The sequence below is a fragment of the Corvus cornix genome, chromosome 4 (assembly GCF_000738735.6).
Source record: "Corvus cornix cornix isolate S_Up_H32 chromosome 4, ASM73873v5, whole genome shotgun sequence".
Classification (NCBI taxonomy): domain Eukaryota; kingdom Metazoa; phylum Chordata; class Aves; order Passeriformes; family Corvidae; genus Corvus; species Corvus cornix.
Window position 1 is genome coordinate 54,402,242 of NC_046334.1, and position 18,156 is coordinate 54,420,397.

An 18,156-nucleotide genomic window follows, 5' to 3' on the forward strand; every position below is an offset into this window, starting at 1 on the left:
GGGTTGGGGGAATTTGGGGGTCAGGAGGGGGAGGTTGGTTGGTTTGTTTGCTGGGAGTTTTTGTCATTGTAGATATTTAGGGTAGTTATCTTGGAGTGTTCCTGGTAGATGACATTTTATCTCCAGAGGTCTATCAGATATTATTTCTGATATTTATCTTTCTCAAACTATATCTAAAATTGCTACAAAAAATTTATACAACTACAGATTGAGCAGAAAGCAGAATTGACCTTTTTTTTTTTTTACCACAAAGCTGTATTTCCATTGACAACCCCTTTAGAATCTTATATCTACACCTTAAAAAAGGATGTGTTTCATGAGAGCAGGAGTAAGGGAGGAGAAAAAATTCCAAAATAATATCAATTACATAGTCTGTGTTTGAGCTTCCCTCATACATAATTTGTACCTTCAATCATTCTTCCAGACTCCTGCATTCCAGAGTACAAACAATTCATGGTATACCCCTTCTTCTCCTGTGCCCCTGTCCCCTGTCTCTTTCTTCACCCACAGTTGCGTTCACTTGCCTTCACACCCAGGCTGTAATTGTGACAATTTCTGGAATACTTCTTCATTGCTAAGTATCTCCTGTATAAAACTGATGAGAAAAACTGGAGGATGAGTCGTTTAGTAGTATAGATAACAACAGGAAATCTAGCATGAGGTTCAGAAATGCCTTGCAGAATATGATCAGCCACAGGCTGAAATATAAGACCTCTAAGAATAAAGACAAAACCTGGCCTTTGGAACTTAACTACTTAACTTGCTCTTTGAAACTTGGAAGAGGAAGAATTGAAACAGAAAAGTACTGCAGCATTAAGCTGACAGAAAATTCAGCTAAACTTCTCTTTGAATACAGATAAATTCATTGCATAAAGAAATATTTTCCACTGTATAGCTATGTTTGTGGATACCTAGCACATCCTTACAAGGCACTCAAAGTATCAGGGAGTATATGGTAGACCTTTCTGAAACTGTTCCAGAACCAACTGAACCAGGAACACTCTATGCCTAGGAAAAGCGAAATGCCCAAAGGACCTTACAGGAGATTACCTGTCCCATTTCAACCCTATTTCACATTCTCCATCTCACTTAGGGAAAGCACGATGCTATAGAATTTCACAAGTGATTCCATCACCCAGTGGAATTGAAAAAACTATCAGTTTAAAAGCCTAGTTTTGGCAGGGTAAGGCAATGGACTTTGATTCAATTGTAGTCAAAAGCAGTTCATCAGAAAAAAAAAAAAAATCAAACCCTGACTTCATTGACTGCATAGCAGCTTGCTGAAGCTGTTAATTAACCAAAGCTCAGTAATGTCCTTTGGGATTAGAATGCTCTGTGCTCCACTTGCTTGGGTGCCAAGTCTTGCAGTAAAATAAGACATTTCTTATAAGCTATGCTGTAATAGCTCAAATCAACATTTGCAGGATAAATTAACAGCAGGTTCCCAATAATTTAGCTCTAAGATACTGATTTAGGCTTTGCCAGCCTATATGATTTCCCCGTTGATGAACAGTTAACACTGTTTAATCAAAGAACAGGAAGGACAAATTGAAGTGAAACCAGTGACCAACTCACACACACACCACATTATTGCTTCTGAAGTGGGCTGTATTAGACAACTAGAGTTGAAAATAATTTATATACAGATTCAATTATCAGTATCCAGTTTTATCTGGAAAAAACTAATTTAAATTCTCTAAACATAATTCACACTGATCCTGTGGTTCACCCGTGTTGTCACTCACTCATTTACCCCACCACAATCTTGTCATCTCCACATATGTTGGACTTTTGGTTACAAGAGAAGCCACTTTGAAAAAGCTCTTCTTGAGCTTCTTCCTTCTCCCAGCTGCTACAAGTTAAAAGCAATATTAAACAACAACAAGGACTTTTTTTTTTTTTGCTGGTAGAGAGCCACAGGCTCTCAAACTGATCCTCATGCTCAAAATCACAAGGCTACATATTATTCCAGCAGTCACTCGGAAAGGCTTTTCAGCTTGCTCAGAAGGAAAAAAAAAAAGAGGGAAAATAAAAACCCCAACACAAGCCCAAAATCCCAAATCTTCAAAATGTTACGCAACTTAAACTCAGAAAGGCTCTTTGAAGCAAAAGCAGTAAGACTCAGGATTTACAAGCCTAACTGTAGCACCCTAGTTGCCATACAAAACCGTCCACCTTTCCTTTCCCAGTAATATTGCTGTCAAACTTTAATAGCATGAAAAAGAAATACTGCCCAGAACCCTAAGCAAAACCAACAAAACTTATCTCAAGAAAATATTTTTTTAAAAAAATCAAAATTTATGTACTCAGGGAACAGGCTAAGATCAATTAAAATTACATAACATTTTCACTAACACAGTTTCACTTTTCAAAATGAAAGTCAGATTTATTCAACATTAAGTGCAACAACACATCAGAAATCAATAAAATCAATTTTCACTTATAAAGTAAAGCAAAGTAACATGAATAAACACAGGAAAATACTGTCTGAGACTCTCCAAGGAGGACATTTCTCATAAGACTCACAGAAAAGGAAAAAAAAAAGGATTTTTATATGCAAGACTAAATTCCCCAAAATTCAGATTTTTTCCAGTTGTAAAGCAATATATAGCTAATGGGAGGTAAACTAGAAAAGGGAATGAAATGCATCATGCTGTACAACACCAAAGAAATACTCCAAATGCATTTGTGTACAGCATTAACAACATGCAATAGATGAGGTTAAAAGTAAGTACAGTGTATATATTAGAGACAGAAACTAGTCAGTCTGAGGGCTTTGTTTCTTATTTTAGTTCAACTAACGAAAACAAACAGAAGCCAAGAGCAAACAGAGGAAGAGCAGAATCTGCATGGAGAACATCTCTTCCCAGAACAGTAAAGCATCTTAAGATTCAAATTTTGCACATATTTACTTGCCTTGGTCCTCTTCTTGCTATGTCATTAAAACATACCCAGATCCAAGGGGCTTTATGCAAGTATCTACATTTTCATAAAGCGCTAATAAAACAAAACAATGCAAGTCATTCAAATTCTGCTAATCTTTTAAGTCAGGCATTAATATGCTGAACACTCACTACAACTCAATGTTATTTAAATTAAAAATAAAAACAGGGCAAGACATCTCCCAAACAGCCTTGCTGAAATCTAGGGTATTCTAATTATATTTGTTGCTTGGAGGAGAGCAATTTGAAAATAGACGTGCTACCCAATTCATTTCTTTAGGAATTATTTAAACAATACTTTTAGACAACAGCTGGTCTCTTTGTTGGTTCTATTCAGTTCACAGCCTGACAGATTTCTCTTGCCAGACTTTTTTTTTTTTTAACAGCAATTTTTTAAGACAAACTCCCAAGATCTCCTATAGATTTTGTCAGCTATTGAAAAGCAAGCAAGCATAGCACACATGCAAGTTATTAGAGAGCCAAATATAATTAACTACAATGTTCCAAGCAGTAAGTACATCTACATTCCCCTGGGGAGACTCCATCTTACTGGGAGATGGATTTGAAAACTGATAAAGAACACAGAACACCTGGTTCACTTCAGAAGTTCTCTGCCTTCCACCTGAAGACTTACAGGAATCCATTCTACTACCCAACAAGCTAACAAGCTAGTATAAATACTTAAGATTGTCATTAATTTCTGTAAGAATGGAGTGATGGCTGACAACTGCAGACTGACTTTTGTAGGGTTGGACATACTGACCTTAATTTTAAATTAATTCAAGTCTGAAAATAATTGTGCACCATTAAGACACAAATAAACAATCAAAGGATAATTTAAGGATAACTTCACCACTCATATACAAATTACACCAGCCAGTGGTCTACCTAGTTCCCCTGAAGTACAGCAGTGTTTTTACAATATCCAACTGAGACCAAGTCTTTAAAAGGCAACTATTTACCATTTATTTATTAGCAATTCCCAACTGAAAAAAAAAAAAATGTAGTATTCTAAACAATTATCAGTACCTGCTTATTTTTTTAACAGTAGAGGGATCACAAAGAACTGAGTTGAATTAAAATAAAAGGAATGTGAAGGACAAAGTTTTAATTCAGACGTCTTTAGCACATATTAAACCAAAACTGACATTAAGACATGCTACTGAAAGTTATCTGAAACTGCTCTGAGGTCTGGCAATCACTCCAGTTAGTACTGTAACTACCAAATTTAATGCTGGGTGAAAAATAGAATAGAAAGTAGAAATAAGAAGGTAATGCCCTGAAGAGTACACCTAAAGAAGAAAGTGAGGGGTTTTGTTGGATAAAAATTTACTGATCTGAAAGCCTTGAGATTGAATGTACCTTTTATCTCCAGCTATCTAAGTCGTGAGTACTCCTTAGGAGGAGATTTAACACCTCTGAATATTTTTCATCCTCTCCAATGAGCAAGCAGCATTTTTTTTACCTTGCTTGAATGTGCTTTCCTTAACATCTAAGCAGAAAACAACCTTCTCACTTTCATTTCAGTGAAGCATTAAAGACACAGAACACACACACACACAATTTGGTAAACTTGAGATTCAAAGTTGTAAAGAAAAACAAAAGATAACACTAATCTACTTTACTTCTGAATGCTTAAAGTGGACTGGTAAGTACTGCCATCTGCTTAAGCAATGCCAGATGCAAGAGCACCCAGGAATAACAGTTTAAAGGTTATTATTGTTACCATTTATATGAATTGGTGCATTCTATTTATGCAACAGAGAACTAAGTGGAGAGTCAGATAAACACCATCTGTACTGGGCTGGAACCAAAAACTATCCGTTGAACACCTGTATGACACATTTGAACTGCTACTGAAACCTCGAAGAAGGGTTACCTGAACATTTATACACTGTCAGGCAGCCAAACTCTGCAGGCAATTTTTGGTTATTAGTTATCCCAACATCTGTGTCACTAGCAGAAAATGTTAGCAGCACTTAAGACTCAATCAGACACAGTGGGCTTCACCACAAACCACTGAAGATGCAACATCCAGGATTAAAATGCCTACAAGCAATACGGAGCAGTGATTCAAACATGAGATATTAACACACCCCTTTAGTGAGAGCAACTAGAACAGAAAAATGTGTTCTCCCTACTTAACATATTGCACGAGGAGATAAGCAAATAGACAAGAGGTCCAAGAACTAGTAATTCCTCTATTTGGCTTAAAAAAATATTTTATTTACATTCTCCACTGCTCGTAAATTTGCTTGAAATTAAATGAGAAAAAAAAAAATTTGTTGTATACATTATGAAGGTGAGGTAGTAATCCCTCTCCAGCAATGTATCATGGAAATGGAATGAAACTATTCTGAAACTCTAAGAGCTGGTGGTATAAGAAATACTAATTAGCTCACTTCCCTCCTGTGCATGCCATGTTCCCATATACTGGGAAGCAAAAGGGCAAAATCTTGAAAGCTTTGATTTCCAACTAGATTTATCTTTTCAGGCTTTCAATCAATTGTAAATTATTGCCTAACTCCAGCTGGCATCCATAAATATCATAAGAAAACTGAAATCAAGTATTCTTGGCTTCATCATCTTCTAGGCTTCCAAACAAGGAACTATAACATTACTACTTGGACTATGATTGAGAATTTTTCCTCTTTCAGCAAATTGCCCCTCAGGAAGTAGAGGGTAATCTGCTACCTAGGTACCAGTGAGGGAAGAAAAGCTGACATATGCCTGGAACTGTCAATGAACAATTTTAAGGTCCATCACTGAGCTGCGGGGGATGAGGGATGGAGGGGAACTGACCGAAAAGAAAAACCAAAAAACCCAAATACAACCAAACTGTTTTAATCTCTAAATGCAATGTAAACTGGCCAAAAGCATTCTCCATGGCAACGAAAATGCCCTTCCTAAAACCTTTAGGCTTTTAGTAATCAGGTGTCATATAGCTTTAGTAAGAATTGTGGAAAGGTTTGGGTTTGTTTAGTTTTGGAAGAACTGGGATTTTTTTTTTCTTTATATAGAACCATACATTTGTCACTTCTTCATTTTACAAGTGACTTAAACAGCAACCTCTTTAGGGAGAAGTCTTTTAGGCAATTTCCACAAAGGAGCTGCTGTCCTGACAAAGTACTCTAACAAAATATTTAAAAAGCAAAGAGCCTCATCTTGTGAAATACCAGAAAATTAAAAATAGAACATGGATTTTAGCTATAAAAGCGAAAAAACACCCAAAAACAAAAAATCCACAAACCAATCCCTAATGACACTAGATGACTGTCTCAAGTGACTGATATGTCCTGTGAATCCTCGTGGTTGGAATGCTGGCTGGACTCACTGACTGCCAGCAAGTTCAAGTTACGCTGTTAGCAAATGGAAACGGAACAGAGAACCTTTTGAGGCAAATTGTGTCACTTCTTAGGTGTGGATATGTGCCAGGTACTTCAACACTAAGACTGGATTTGATAACTGCCAGTGAAGATCTACCTTAGGGCCAGTGCTCTGAACATCCCTCAGTAAAATGACTCAAACTATTTGAAGACAGGAATTTCCGCAGTAGCTGCAGTAGGAGCAGTGGAAGCCACTTACACTGTGGACAAATTTAAACGGCAAGAAATGCAAGTGGCCTATCAAAATAATAATAAATAAACTCAATTAACTTAAAATTAGTTTGTGCTCCAACATGTAATACTCACCACTTCTGATTGTATTAATTTAAGCTTTTAGTTCTCTAACACTTATTAAGAAGCAGCTATAAAGTTACAGGACATCTGGTGATACACTGAGTGTTGAGAGTAGTCTGTGTTCCAAAGGTTTGTCATTTTGAAGACAAAATCGATCACTACGATAATTTCATCTGATTTGTTTGTACAACATCATGAAATACTACTTCCAGAAAATAGTTGTATTTTTTTTAAAAGATATTATTTTAAAAGATATTAAACACTTTAACTCTCAGCCAGTGAAGAGTTCAATAGCTCCTCTATTTCACTTTTTAGTTATACTTACTACAGAAAACTGAATTTGTCTGTTTTGGCTTCTCAGCATTTGAGTTTGCCCAATTTTGATATCAGAATTAAGAAGTGCTGCCCTCCCACTCCTCAGTACCAGATTTTTTTCCATGTGTAAATATTTACTCTCCAGTACCAATATGCCACTTCACCTTTTTTGGTAATGAAAGAGACACAGTTACTCAAATCTCACACCAAGATCTACTATCCAGCCCCAGATCTTATTTTAAACTCAATTATTGCTCTAACCTTCAAGTGCATCAAGATTTTTCTGGTAGCAGTCTTCTCCACATTGTTTGGGAGGCACAATAAGTTCCCTACTAGCATAAAAGTAATTGTTCCCTTTGTAGATGTTCAAGTACTTCATCAGGCTTTAAACCACAGCTCTTGAAGGCTCAGCATTGAGGTCGTTCTTCAGCACAAGTCTTTTTTCATCGCTGCTTTTTGTTGTCTGCCACGTACTGAGTGTACAATCTTCGTTCAAAGAGACCATTTTGATTACTACAGCTACAGCTGTTCAATCTGATGATTCAGAGAATAATGGAACAATATTATGTTCTCATTATTTTCTATTCCAACAATTTTTTCTTCTCCAGACTTTATCAAACAGTTGATTTGTCCCATGCTTTTCTGCATAGATGGCCTACAATCAGTCTCTGTTAGACAATAAAACTTTGGATTACTTCTGTTCTCTTAAGGAATTAACCAATGTACCAGGACATTTAAAGTACTTGCCCATGTAAGGTCTCCACCCGATTTTATAACCCTTCTCTTTCAACCATGTCACTAACCACAGCAAATCTGCTGTTAAAATCACCACCACTTCTTGAGGAGAGAACTAACACATTGGGTATGTACAGTAGAACCTAAATAGAAAATTATAGAAAAGACACTTATCACTTGATTTCAATTAGCTACAGGCTTTGAAGGCTCCTTACTAGAAAAAATTTAGGCAGTCAGTGAAATAATTCTTTCATACAGTACACCACAGACATATTGGCAAGAAGTGAGCTCCTAATCACAAGTCCCTGGCAGTGGCACCTGCTACTGAGGCAACTAGAACACCCCTATGGAAGATCTGAGACTGCTTAGTCATCACTGGGTAAATTGCTTGTGTTGACTAGAGCAGGAAATATTTCTTTGGAATGTACCTCAGAAGAAACTCCTGCTCGGTATTAACATTTTCAAACTGAATAAAAGGCACTGTTGCTTAAGCAGTACATTTCTTTTCTCCAACTGTTTAAAAAAAATAAAAAGATGTGTTTGATGAACTAGCTACTGCTACCCTAAGAAAGCTTTCTTGTTACCTCACAGTAATTTCATCTTTTCCTATAAAAGCTTCACAAAAATTGCTTTTATCTGAAGTATGTCATCTCACCTTTATATCTATCTTTATATCTAAAATTATGAGTTAGTATAACAGTATGCATTATAAAATTATACCATTTACTTCAGACATCTCTGAACAGCTAAATCTTCAAACTATACAAAAATAAAGTGTATGAAATCTTACAAAAGGAGGACATTAAGACAATAATAGCTAATTCAAAAAATATAACTTATACACAGCAGTAAGCATAAGCAATGTAGCCTACGACACCTTTCAATTAACAGGACCTCTGAAACATGTCTGAAACAAGCATCAGCTAAAATTGGAACATTCCGAAGCACAATAATGTTTCCAATTTATTATCTTTACCACAGTACAAACTTTCACAACCCAAATGTCCATTATCTGTCGATCTGTAAACAAAAGCTACTATTCCCCCTCCTCATTTTGAAAGGGTGAATTTTTTTCAGTCTTCAGTAAAGTTTCACAACCATCTTGCATAAGGAATCAAGAGCCTGTTCTCTTGGTAAATTACTGGTTTTTCTTTTTTTGTGTTTTTCTTTTTTTTTTTTTTGTTTGTCATACAGCCTGCAGTGAATTAAAATCACAGTGAAAGTCCTGGGAAAAAAATGATCTTTACAGCAGGACTTGAACCATTCTAATAATAAATGCATCTAACAAAGCTTCCCATAATAAAAGCATGACATTTCCATTTCCAGAAATCAAGTCAATTAGAAATGCTAAATTCTACTTAAAAACCCCAAAAGATCTAAAAGTGAAAAGATTCATCTTCTCAGTCAAATACAAGTCTTTCAGTTTCACTTGCAGAGACTGTTCCAGTCTGTAAAACAGTAGTGCAATTCATTTAGTTCTACTTCTTTTATTTATGTTAAAGTCCAGTAGATAAATGTCCTAGTTCTATGGAAAGATAGGAAGATGCTCCAGTAAACAAGAAACTTTGGCAAGCCCAGGAAGGCTTACTAGTCCATTAAAGCTTAGGAGTCCAAAGTGGCTTAAAAATGGTTTATGGATAAACTTAAAAAAGCCCAACAAAACTAATTAAAAAAAAAGAAACAAACCTGAAAAAGACAAACTAAAAAAATAAAGAAATAAATAGGCAGAAATTTATGTAAACTGTCTGAACTTTTTAATGATTTCTCATTGACAGCTGGCACGACCGTTGACAGTACAGTCATTAAATATAGGTGACCTACAGAGTATTCCATTAGGGCATCCAGTCTGGAATGCTCAAATGGAATTACATTCCTAAAGATCTAAAAAATAGAGTTCTTATAACATTACTATAGGTTTTCTTCTGCCCACCTCACTTACACTTCTTCTTAAAGAGGTTTTTTATTTTTGATGGCTTTTTACTTTTTTCACCATTCTGGTAGAGGTCCTGTGGGATGCTGCTTATCCTAGGGACAGAAGCAGCTTCATGGCTGGGTTTACTATCACTGCCGGTCGAAGAACATGAGGTGTGACGAGGCTTTGGGACTGGGATCCCAGCTGAAAGCTGGTTCATGCTGCAAGACTTCTCCAGGATTCCATTATAAACTTTGCTTGCAGGACTAAAGATCATGCTCTTAGTTTCTGCCATGCCTACACAGTCAGGAGAGCCCCTAGAAATATCTGCAGTTAGAGAAGAGGAGTCTCCCGTAGATGATTCCTCAAGTGAGAATTCTTCTGGCGATACTTTCTGAGGAGAAATTGTCTGGTACATCTCAAGACTTGCTGGAGGAGACTGTTTTCTTCCAATGGATGAATTTAAGGAGTCACATTCCGAACCTGTTTCCTGTACTTCCCTGAGTCAGAGCAGAGAGAAGAGAAAATATAATGAAACTACAATTTCCTTCATGCAGTTAAAAAGGAAATTAATTTAGAATCAATAACATTAGTCTAAAAGCACCACCCACACTTTTCCTTAGTAGTTAATTAAACAAAAAAAAATTAAGTTAAACATTTTAAGTTACAACTTGCATTACATCATTTTATTATCTAAACTTAAGGGAATTAGTTTGTGCAATCTTGCTTTTGTGGGCAGCAGCATCTGCCCAGAATCAGTCATTTGTATATCACTTCAAAGAAAAAAAAATATCTTTCTGGCACGTGAAGTCAGAAAAATTATGAAACGAAAGAAGGAGATTTAAGCCTATCATATACAAAAAGTTTCTTCAGGACAAGTGTCCCTACCTTTCAACAAGCTCATTTGCTCCTTCCAAAAGGAATTTAACCTTTTCCTATGAGGCCATGTAACAAGAGTAGGTACACGCTCAACATGCTGTAAGAATTGTGTTACCATCCATCTCCTCTTCGCCCAGTAGCTGACATTGCTTTTGATCCTAGTTTCAGATGTAAAAGCCAGTAACATATTGTAATGGAGAATCAGGGTTAGTTCAGTGCACCCTGGATTGTAACATTACTTAACTGTATATGACATGCTAGCTATTTACATACACATACCAGACAAGAACTCTGTGTTCCATGTAGACTATATTAATTTATATTATCCTATAGATTACTTTAACTTTTGGTTTGGTTTAACCTCTAATTCTAAACTGTTAGTCTCAATAATCCTATCAAGAGTTCCAAGTGCTGTTTGCTAGTCTCCGTACCATTGTTTATCAGCAGAGAAGTAAATGGCTTCCTCCTCCTCTTCAGTTCGATAAAGAGCTGGGCAGCTCGACACAGAAAGGATGTCAGGGTCAGGGGAGTGCAAAGCATGCTGAGACTGTGGAGATGATGGCACAACATTGCGTCTTGATCTACACAAGCTACTGCTTCTTGCCAGTGTGCTGGGAGGTTTTACAATGGACCCTGAGGCAGAGAAAAAGCAAACCAAAACCCTCCAAGTGACATTGATGTTAACAGTATCTACTCTGAAGACTAAGTAGCAGGTATCTGCTTCAGTGACAGTAACTTTTAAACAACTTTGACATTGCTTGACTGTTTCAGAGGAAGAAAGACTGGCACACCTCATACATTCCACAGTTAGATGAAGCAGCTAATCAAGATGCAACTGCAGAGATTTTGTGCCTGCCAAATACTACCCTGACCAAGTACACCAAAGCTCTGGCTCACTATGCTCTCTTGAGAACAAAGAGAAAGATTCTACTGAAACTCCCAACCCTTTCTAAACTAAAAATAGTAGTGCTAAAATTAGTATGTTACACAATGTCCTGTATTTTACTTGTGTGGTGATTTGGAGCTTAGAAGAAAATGTAAAATTTTTGCAATGTAGGTATGACTAACCAAACAGCCCACTGAAACACACTGCACTAGTTGAAAAGTAGGTTAGACAAGACCAATTTCATTTATGTAACATGATAGGAAATACATAATTCAACCTCATTTTAAGCTCAAGAACTTCCTTTTAGATAAAATTTTCTCTTGCCAGGCTAACTGAATTTCTGGAAGCAAAAATACTAAGAATGGGTGGAGACATCCACAGAAGACTTCATCAGCGAAGTACCCAACAGGAAGTGATAAACATTCCTAACCCAATTCCTTCTTCAAAAGGTTATTAGGCAGGGATACTTGTACAGAAATATATCTACAGACCTGTTTTCAGGCTAGCTGTTACAAGTCTCAGGATATTTCATACCCCTCCTCAAAGTGTCCCACAGAATGCATCACTGCTTATGTAAGACACACCAGACTCTTACTGCTGTTCAAAATTGTTTGACAAACACAACATGCTAAAAATCCTTTCAATTATTTTTGTAGATGAGGATGTCTAGCCTGACAAAATACATTTCATTTTTTCCAATGCCAGTTTATCATCAGATAAATTACAGTTTCCCTTCCTGGAATCTCAGAAAAGGACAAGTTGTCCACTCTCTTTTAGCACAGGAAATCACAACTTTCACAAAACAAGAAGTAACTGCACCTTTGCCAACACATAGATTTACTTCCACTCCTGAGCAGAAAAGAAAGGTTTGCAAGTCTCAACATGAGAGTTGTCATGTAACTCAAACTTCTAATTTTACTTTCGATAAATTCCCTACTGACCTTAAAAGCACATTGGGAGCTCAGAAATCATCTCGTGTCATTACAAAAAACATTCCTCAAAGAACAAATGTGAACTGAGGTAAGAGACTAAGGATATCTTTAGGAAATTTGTGCTACAGTCCAGGTAAATCAGATGCCATCCTACTTGCTGGTATAAAAAAAACCCAAAAACCAAGATTGCACCATCAGTGAATTTTGAGAGAAGTAACAAGCATTTTGATTCTTTGTAGGTGTATATACACAGGAATTTGAAGAATTCAGCTATGACAATTTAACATGTGGAATTTTCTAGTACACATGAAACTCACTAAACCAAGGAACCAGCTGAATCCTAATCAGTCAATGAAAAAGCAGAAGTTTCACTATCATCTTCCTGCTGTAAGGACTTTGTTCCAGTGTTGGGCACTATTTCTTAATCCTTTTTTGTTCTCCAGCTTGAGACTGATCAAACAGCTCTATTACTTGACACCATATTAGCCTATCAACCCAATTGCTCTGGCACAAAGAAGCCTGTCCAACAGACTTCAAATTTTGTCAATCTTATGAGTCCAAAGGATGCTGGGGCAACGTAGTAGCCCAGCCCACTTTAGATCCAGTGACTGAAATAGCCCCATTCTTAAGTGACCTCCTGCACACTGCTTTTTGCCTGAAGCCTCATGACCAAGACAAGCTATTTTGCCTCTGTCCTTTCTCATGTTCATTTGTTATTTTTTTCTAAAGGATGGGAATAATTCAGCAGTTACCGAACTAACCTGCAATAATTTGACTCCCCAAAAGTAGTTTCAACAACAGACCATTTAGCATATTTTTCCTCTCCTTCCCCACTCCCAAGTGTTTCCACGTTTTATTTACTGAACAGAAATTTTAAAAGCTAGTAAATTAAGGACAAGCTACTTCCTTCATGTGATAACTTTGACAACATCAGGTTCTTGTGCCTTACCGAAATTCAGAAAGAAAAAAAAGGAAAAAAAAAATTAAAATTTTTGTAGTGTTACTAAGATTCAGATTCCTTTCATCACTGAGAAAGAAATACTTGCAAATGAACTGATCTTTAGTCAAAAAAATTAAACAATAACTGCAAAAGCACACAGTAAAGTTTCATCTACCTATGCTCTTACAAACCGTACAGTCCTTTTCTAATTGTAGCTCCTTTGATTCAACTGCACTCCCTTCTCTGGATTCACTTCTAAGCAAGAGCTAAATGAGAAGAGTGACTAAAAAAACCACAAGTCTGAAGTCTTTTACACATATCCAAGTGTTGTCATTTTAGACCATCTGGAAAATCATGACAATAAATGGAGCTCTTCATTTTGAAGTCAGACCACAGGTTTCCCTATATAGAATTGGAAGCTTAACTCCAGGCATCCATATTTTATTGGGTCTCAAATAAATTTGTTGCTAGGGTTTAAATCAAAGTCGTTGCACTGAAGATGACTAGAGAAACAGCATTCCTTAAAAGTGATCAGAACTTGCAGTTAATAGTGTTGCAGGAGGATTAATGAACTTTTCAGCATGGTCTGAAGAAAAAAGGTTGGTACATTTAGAAGAAAAACAAATGCCCAAGGCACACAAAGCGAAGCCAGCAAAGTGGCGACCTTATGCTATTTTAAAATACAGTTTGAATTTCTTCTGAGATTCCCAGCCCTGGAAGAAAAATGTATCCATATGACAGTTTTCCTTCCTACTCATTCCTCAGCTTGAAACAGCTTGTTTGAATAGCTGCATGGGAGCTCATCTTTTTGATTTGCCCCTAGAGCCCAGTTAATCACAACTGCCATGAAACAGGCTCTTGTTCTGACACAATGACTCATGATATAAGGGTGGTCTGAATCCCCAGTGTATATCTTCTGATCATAGTTTAGCCAAAGCTGGATTTCCCTCCCTCCAGAACTCGGCCTCTCTGCCTGACACTCAAACAACCCACTGTATACAAACACAAACATTCTGCCTGAAAGCTTCCCTTGAAAAACAACAGGATTTTGTTCCAACCACTAAAGAATGTTCGCAAGGCTATGTAGCATGGGGCCTCCCAAAGGATGTGATCTTCCTCGTAGATCAAGGAACCCTGGACTAAATTCATCCCTTCCATCTGAAAGAACAAATGTGCTAACAGAAACTCAGCATTATTCATTACAAACTTTTGTCTAAGCAGCAATCCAAGGTTGACAAGCACTATCAAAACCTTAGCTGAATTTGCCCCACTCTCCCACCGAAACATGAAGAAAAAGCCTTTATTTTGTTATCTTTATTGCAAAACCCAGTTTTCAATGTAAGTCCCACTAGATCTAGTATTTGAAATGCTACCTAATTTTGGTCCTTTTGACTTTGATCTAATTGTATTTGATTTTAGTACTCTTCTCCCACCCACCTGACCTGAAAATCCCATGTCCCCACAACTTTTCCCCTTTCTTTTTACTGAGCTCATCACTTACCATGAAACTGTGAAACTAGTGGAGGAGTGTCTTCATCTAAGTCATCAACTCCCCCTGCAATTGGGTAGGGAGGAATGGAAACTCGAGGCATAACTACCCAGCTGTGATCAGAGTAGAGAGAGGAGGTCAAGCTTGGTAGCCCAGAATTGTGTGCAATTTGAAACCCGCAAATCTTCTCAATCTGTTGCCATCGATAAAGACGCTCTCGCAAACATGTCGTCAGCTCAGAGAGTGCTTTCCTGAAGAAAGGCACACATTAAAATTATATACACTGTTCTTAATGATAAAGCAAAGCAACACGTTCTTTCCAGCATACCAGAAGATCCATTACAGCTCTTGAAATATTCACATTTTATTATTTTTTCAACTGCTTTACTTAAAGTGCAAAACCACTCAATTCCATAACTCTCAAAAATGCCCTTGTTCTGGGAACAAATAATCACAAAAGAATATGCATCCAGTCCTGGTAACCCTCTTACTTTGCTTCAAGAATTTTATGGTCCACTTCATCCAGGGAGGAGCTGTGTGCAACATGTAATGTTCCAAATACAGTGCTTCTCTTCTTTTTTATCTTTTCTGCCTAAAAAGCAAAGTGAAATGTGTAAAACTAGTAGCATACTTAAGACATGACAAAACATTAGCAATATTGACAGGTAACAACAACAATTGAGAGATGAAAAAAACACAAATGCTTATCTGCGTCGTGTTTACTATTTCATATCTCTAGCAACAGATCAGAAAAATCTTTTAAGTAGCTGAAGAATCATTTATTACCTCATCTTTAGCAATTGCTAGTTGCATTTCTGCATGCTGTCTTTTGATATTGTAATACTGTACTTCAACTTCATGTGTTAACTGAAGCCACTTCTGCAAAGCTTCAGGAACAGACCAATTACTTCTCAACTCAAACTCCTTCTCAGCCTTTTTTAAAGCCATACGAACCTAGCAACCAAGAAGAAATAAAAGTGTCACCAAAAGTATCATTAGAACTGAGAGGTGAATTATAAGTACCTTTATACCCCACAGCAACATACTTGACAGAGCTTGACAGAGTTTTGGTGTGTGCCAATTGTTGTCAGGTAGGCAGATCTGGCATCTCTGAAATCTAGCATATGACCTTCCATACTTTTTCCAATGATATATAGTTCCTAATTCGAAGTTTAAATATTTTTGTAAGATGGTAATTTTTTTAGCACAATAATCCAAATTTATTGCCATTCAGATGAGACAAAGCTACTCTCTCATCTGATAAAAAGATAAAAAAAGGTTTTGTATATATTTTTGTTCAGTGAATCCAAAAACATTATGATAAGCTAATATACAAAGTTTACAGCTTCTAATAGCTTCAGGATTATTTTACTAGATAACGGCACGATTGACAGACAATCACTAAGCACTCTTAGACTGTTTCCATTCAAATCTAGCATTTGGGGAATATGCTTTAAACACTCCTGTGGACGTAATAAAACTAGGACTGATTTAAAGTCAACACTAAAATTATAAACAGCTGGCAGATACCTGTACTAACTCTTCCTCTGCATATTTGAGCCTGCTCAGTTCACATTCAGCTCCCTCTCTCAATTCCCTTAAGCGATGAGCTTCACGTTTTGCATCATTGATCTCATCCATCATTTTGCGCTCCAGATTTTGCTTTTCAACAGCAACGTTTCTATTCTCTTCTTGTGCCTTCTCAAGCCTTCACAATTGAACAAAAAATATGAGAAAATACACAGCATATTTGTTAAAAGTTGCAGTCCTCAGGATAACAAAATGCATGCAGCAACAGGGCAAGAGGCTATGGGCACAAACCAAAGCACATGAGGTTCCATCTGAACATCAGGAAACACTTTCACCATGAGAGTGACTGAGCACTGGCACAGGTTGCCCAGAGAGATGGTAGAGTCTCCATCCTTGGACATATTCAGAAGCCACCTGCACATGGTCCTAGGCAACCTGCTCTAGATGATCCTGCTTGAGCAGGAGGGGATGGACAAGATGAACTCCAGAAGTCTCTTCCAACCTCAACCACTCTGTGATAATAAAGACTCTGCAAGCTTCATGGATCAGCAGCAATTATATCACACAGCGTGAAATCCATGCCAGGCAAAACACCCAAACTTTTAAGTGAACCATCATTAAAAGTGTAGCATCAAAATACAAGTCTCTATAGACAACTGAGTTAGAAGTGCACCACAGACTATCAACTCTCATGCTGCTATATAAGCAATAGAAACTAATCAGTCGGGTGTGTTGCAATCTTAAGAGCTTAAAAAGAAATGTTCTCATTCCCATGAATGCAACTATTCAAAATAAACTGTAATTATATGAAAATAACAGTACATACTTGTAAATCTGTAGGAAAAAAGATTGAGCCTCTATTCTCTACCTTCATCCACAAGTTTGTATTGTCCGCTAAAATATACAGGAGCAATGTCTACCCAAGAAACCAGCACCACTGAAATCACAATTTCCATGCAAAGGGAAGACGGGCAAAATCCAAAGGCAGTTAATGCAAAAAAATCAGAACTGCAAAGGATCTGCATTTGTGTTTAACCTCAAAACAAAAGGACAACTTTTTTTTTTTTCTTTTAGGTTTTATACCTTTCCTGCAAGTCAAGAAGACTTTGCTCTGCTGTTTGGAGACTTTCTAAGTCCTTCATCATTTTTGTGATATGTTCTCTTGAGGTTCTGTTCTGTGTATATGCAAACCAGCAGCCTCCAAAACCGATAACTATAGAAACTGTTAATATAAAATCCTTCATCCAGTTGTGAGGGGGACCTGTGCGGAGAACAACACCATCATTAACTAGTTCATCGATCCAGACAACAGACTAAAGGCCTTCCCCCTCTCTCCCCGGCCTAAAGGTGACAGAACCTGATGCTAAACAGAATTCTAGCTCATTTACCTCAAACCACCTCCAACAACTACCTTCCAAATGTATTCCACAGCATCTTCCATACAACATAACCAGCTCTGCTCTAATACTTAATCTATACTAAAACATTCATTAGATTGAGAAAAGCTTACTAAACCCCTTTGCAGTACATACTCTGTATCTTTTTTTAAAGTTAAAATAGAGTTCCACAATTGCATTTTATCAGGCCAGTAGGAGCTTTGATTACATTTGAGCAAGTTCTCCCCAGTTTGCACCCTCTTAAATACCCTATGCTGAGTTAAAAATGCGCTTGGAGAAAATAAAATACATTTTAAAATGGTAACAGCAGCACTTTGTAAAAGTTGGATTGCCAAATTGTTGTATCCAAGATTCACACAACACATCTTTGTTAGTACAACATTTATAGTCACTTGCACCTTTGTAAAGACAGCTTCTCTGAGTATTAAAGGTTTAATACAAAGTGCTTCTTTTTCCCCCCTAAAAATCCCCAGCTCAGATCTGGCCTGACTAGTTCAGAAACCCCTGACACGCACAGTA

General features: G+C 37.1%; 1 protein-coding gene across 2 annotated transcripts in view; it reads right to left on the minus strand.

Moving 5' to 3' along the window:
* Positions 1–2,359: 2,359 nt before the first annotated feature.
* STIM2 (stromal interaction molecule 2) overlaps positions 2,360–18,156 on the minus strand; it is a 71,554-nt gene continuing 55,757 nt past the window's right edge. The window contains exons 6-13 of one of the 2 annotated variants that reach the window (XM_039551509.1): positions 17,324–17,501; positions 16,241–16,418; positions 15,497–15,664; positions 15,202–15,302; positions 14,723–14,961; positions 10,895–11,096; positions 10,473–10,621; positions 2,360–10,084 (exon numbers count right to left, since the gene is read on the minus strand). In XM_039551509.1, coding sequence (XP_039407443.1) covers positions 10,047–10,084; positions 10,473–10,621; positions 10,895–11,096; positions 14,723–14,961; positions 15,202–15,302; positions 15,497–15,664; positions 16,241–16,418; positions 17,324–17,501 — 1,253 coding nt within the window. In that variant the 3' untranslated portion in view covers positions 2,360–10,046. The remainder of the gene's footprint in view (positions 10,085–10,472; positions 10,622–10,894; positions 11,097–14,722; positions 14,962–15,201; positions 15,303–15,496; positions 15,665–16,240; positions 16,419–17,323; positions 17,502–18,156) is intronic. The other variant, XM_039551508.1, reaches the window with a different exon arrangement.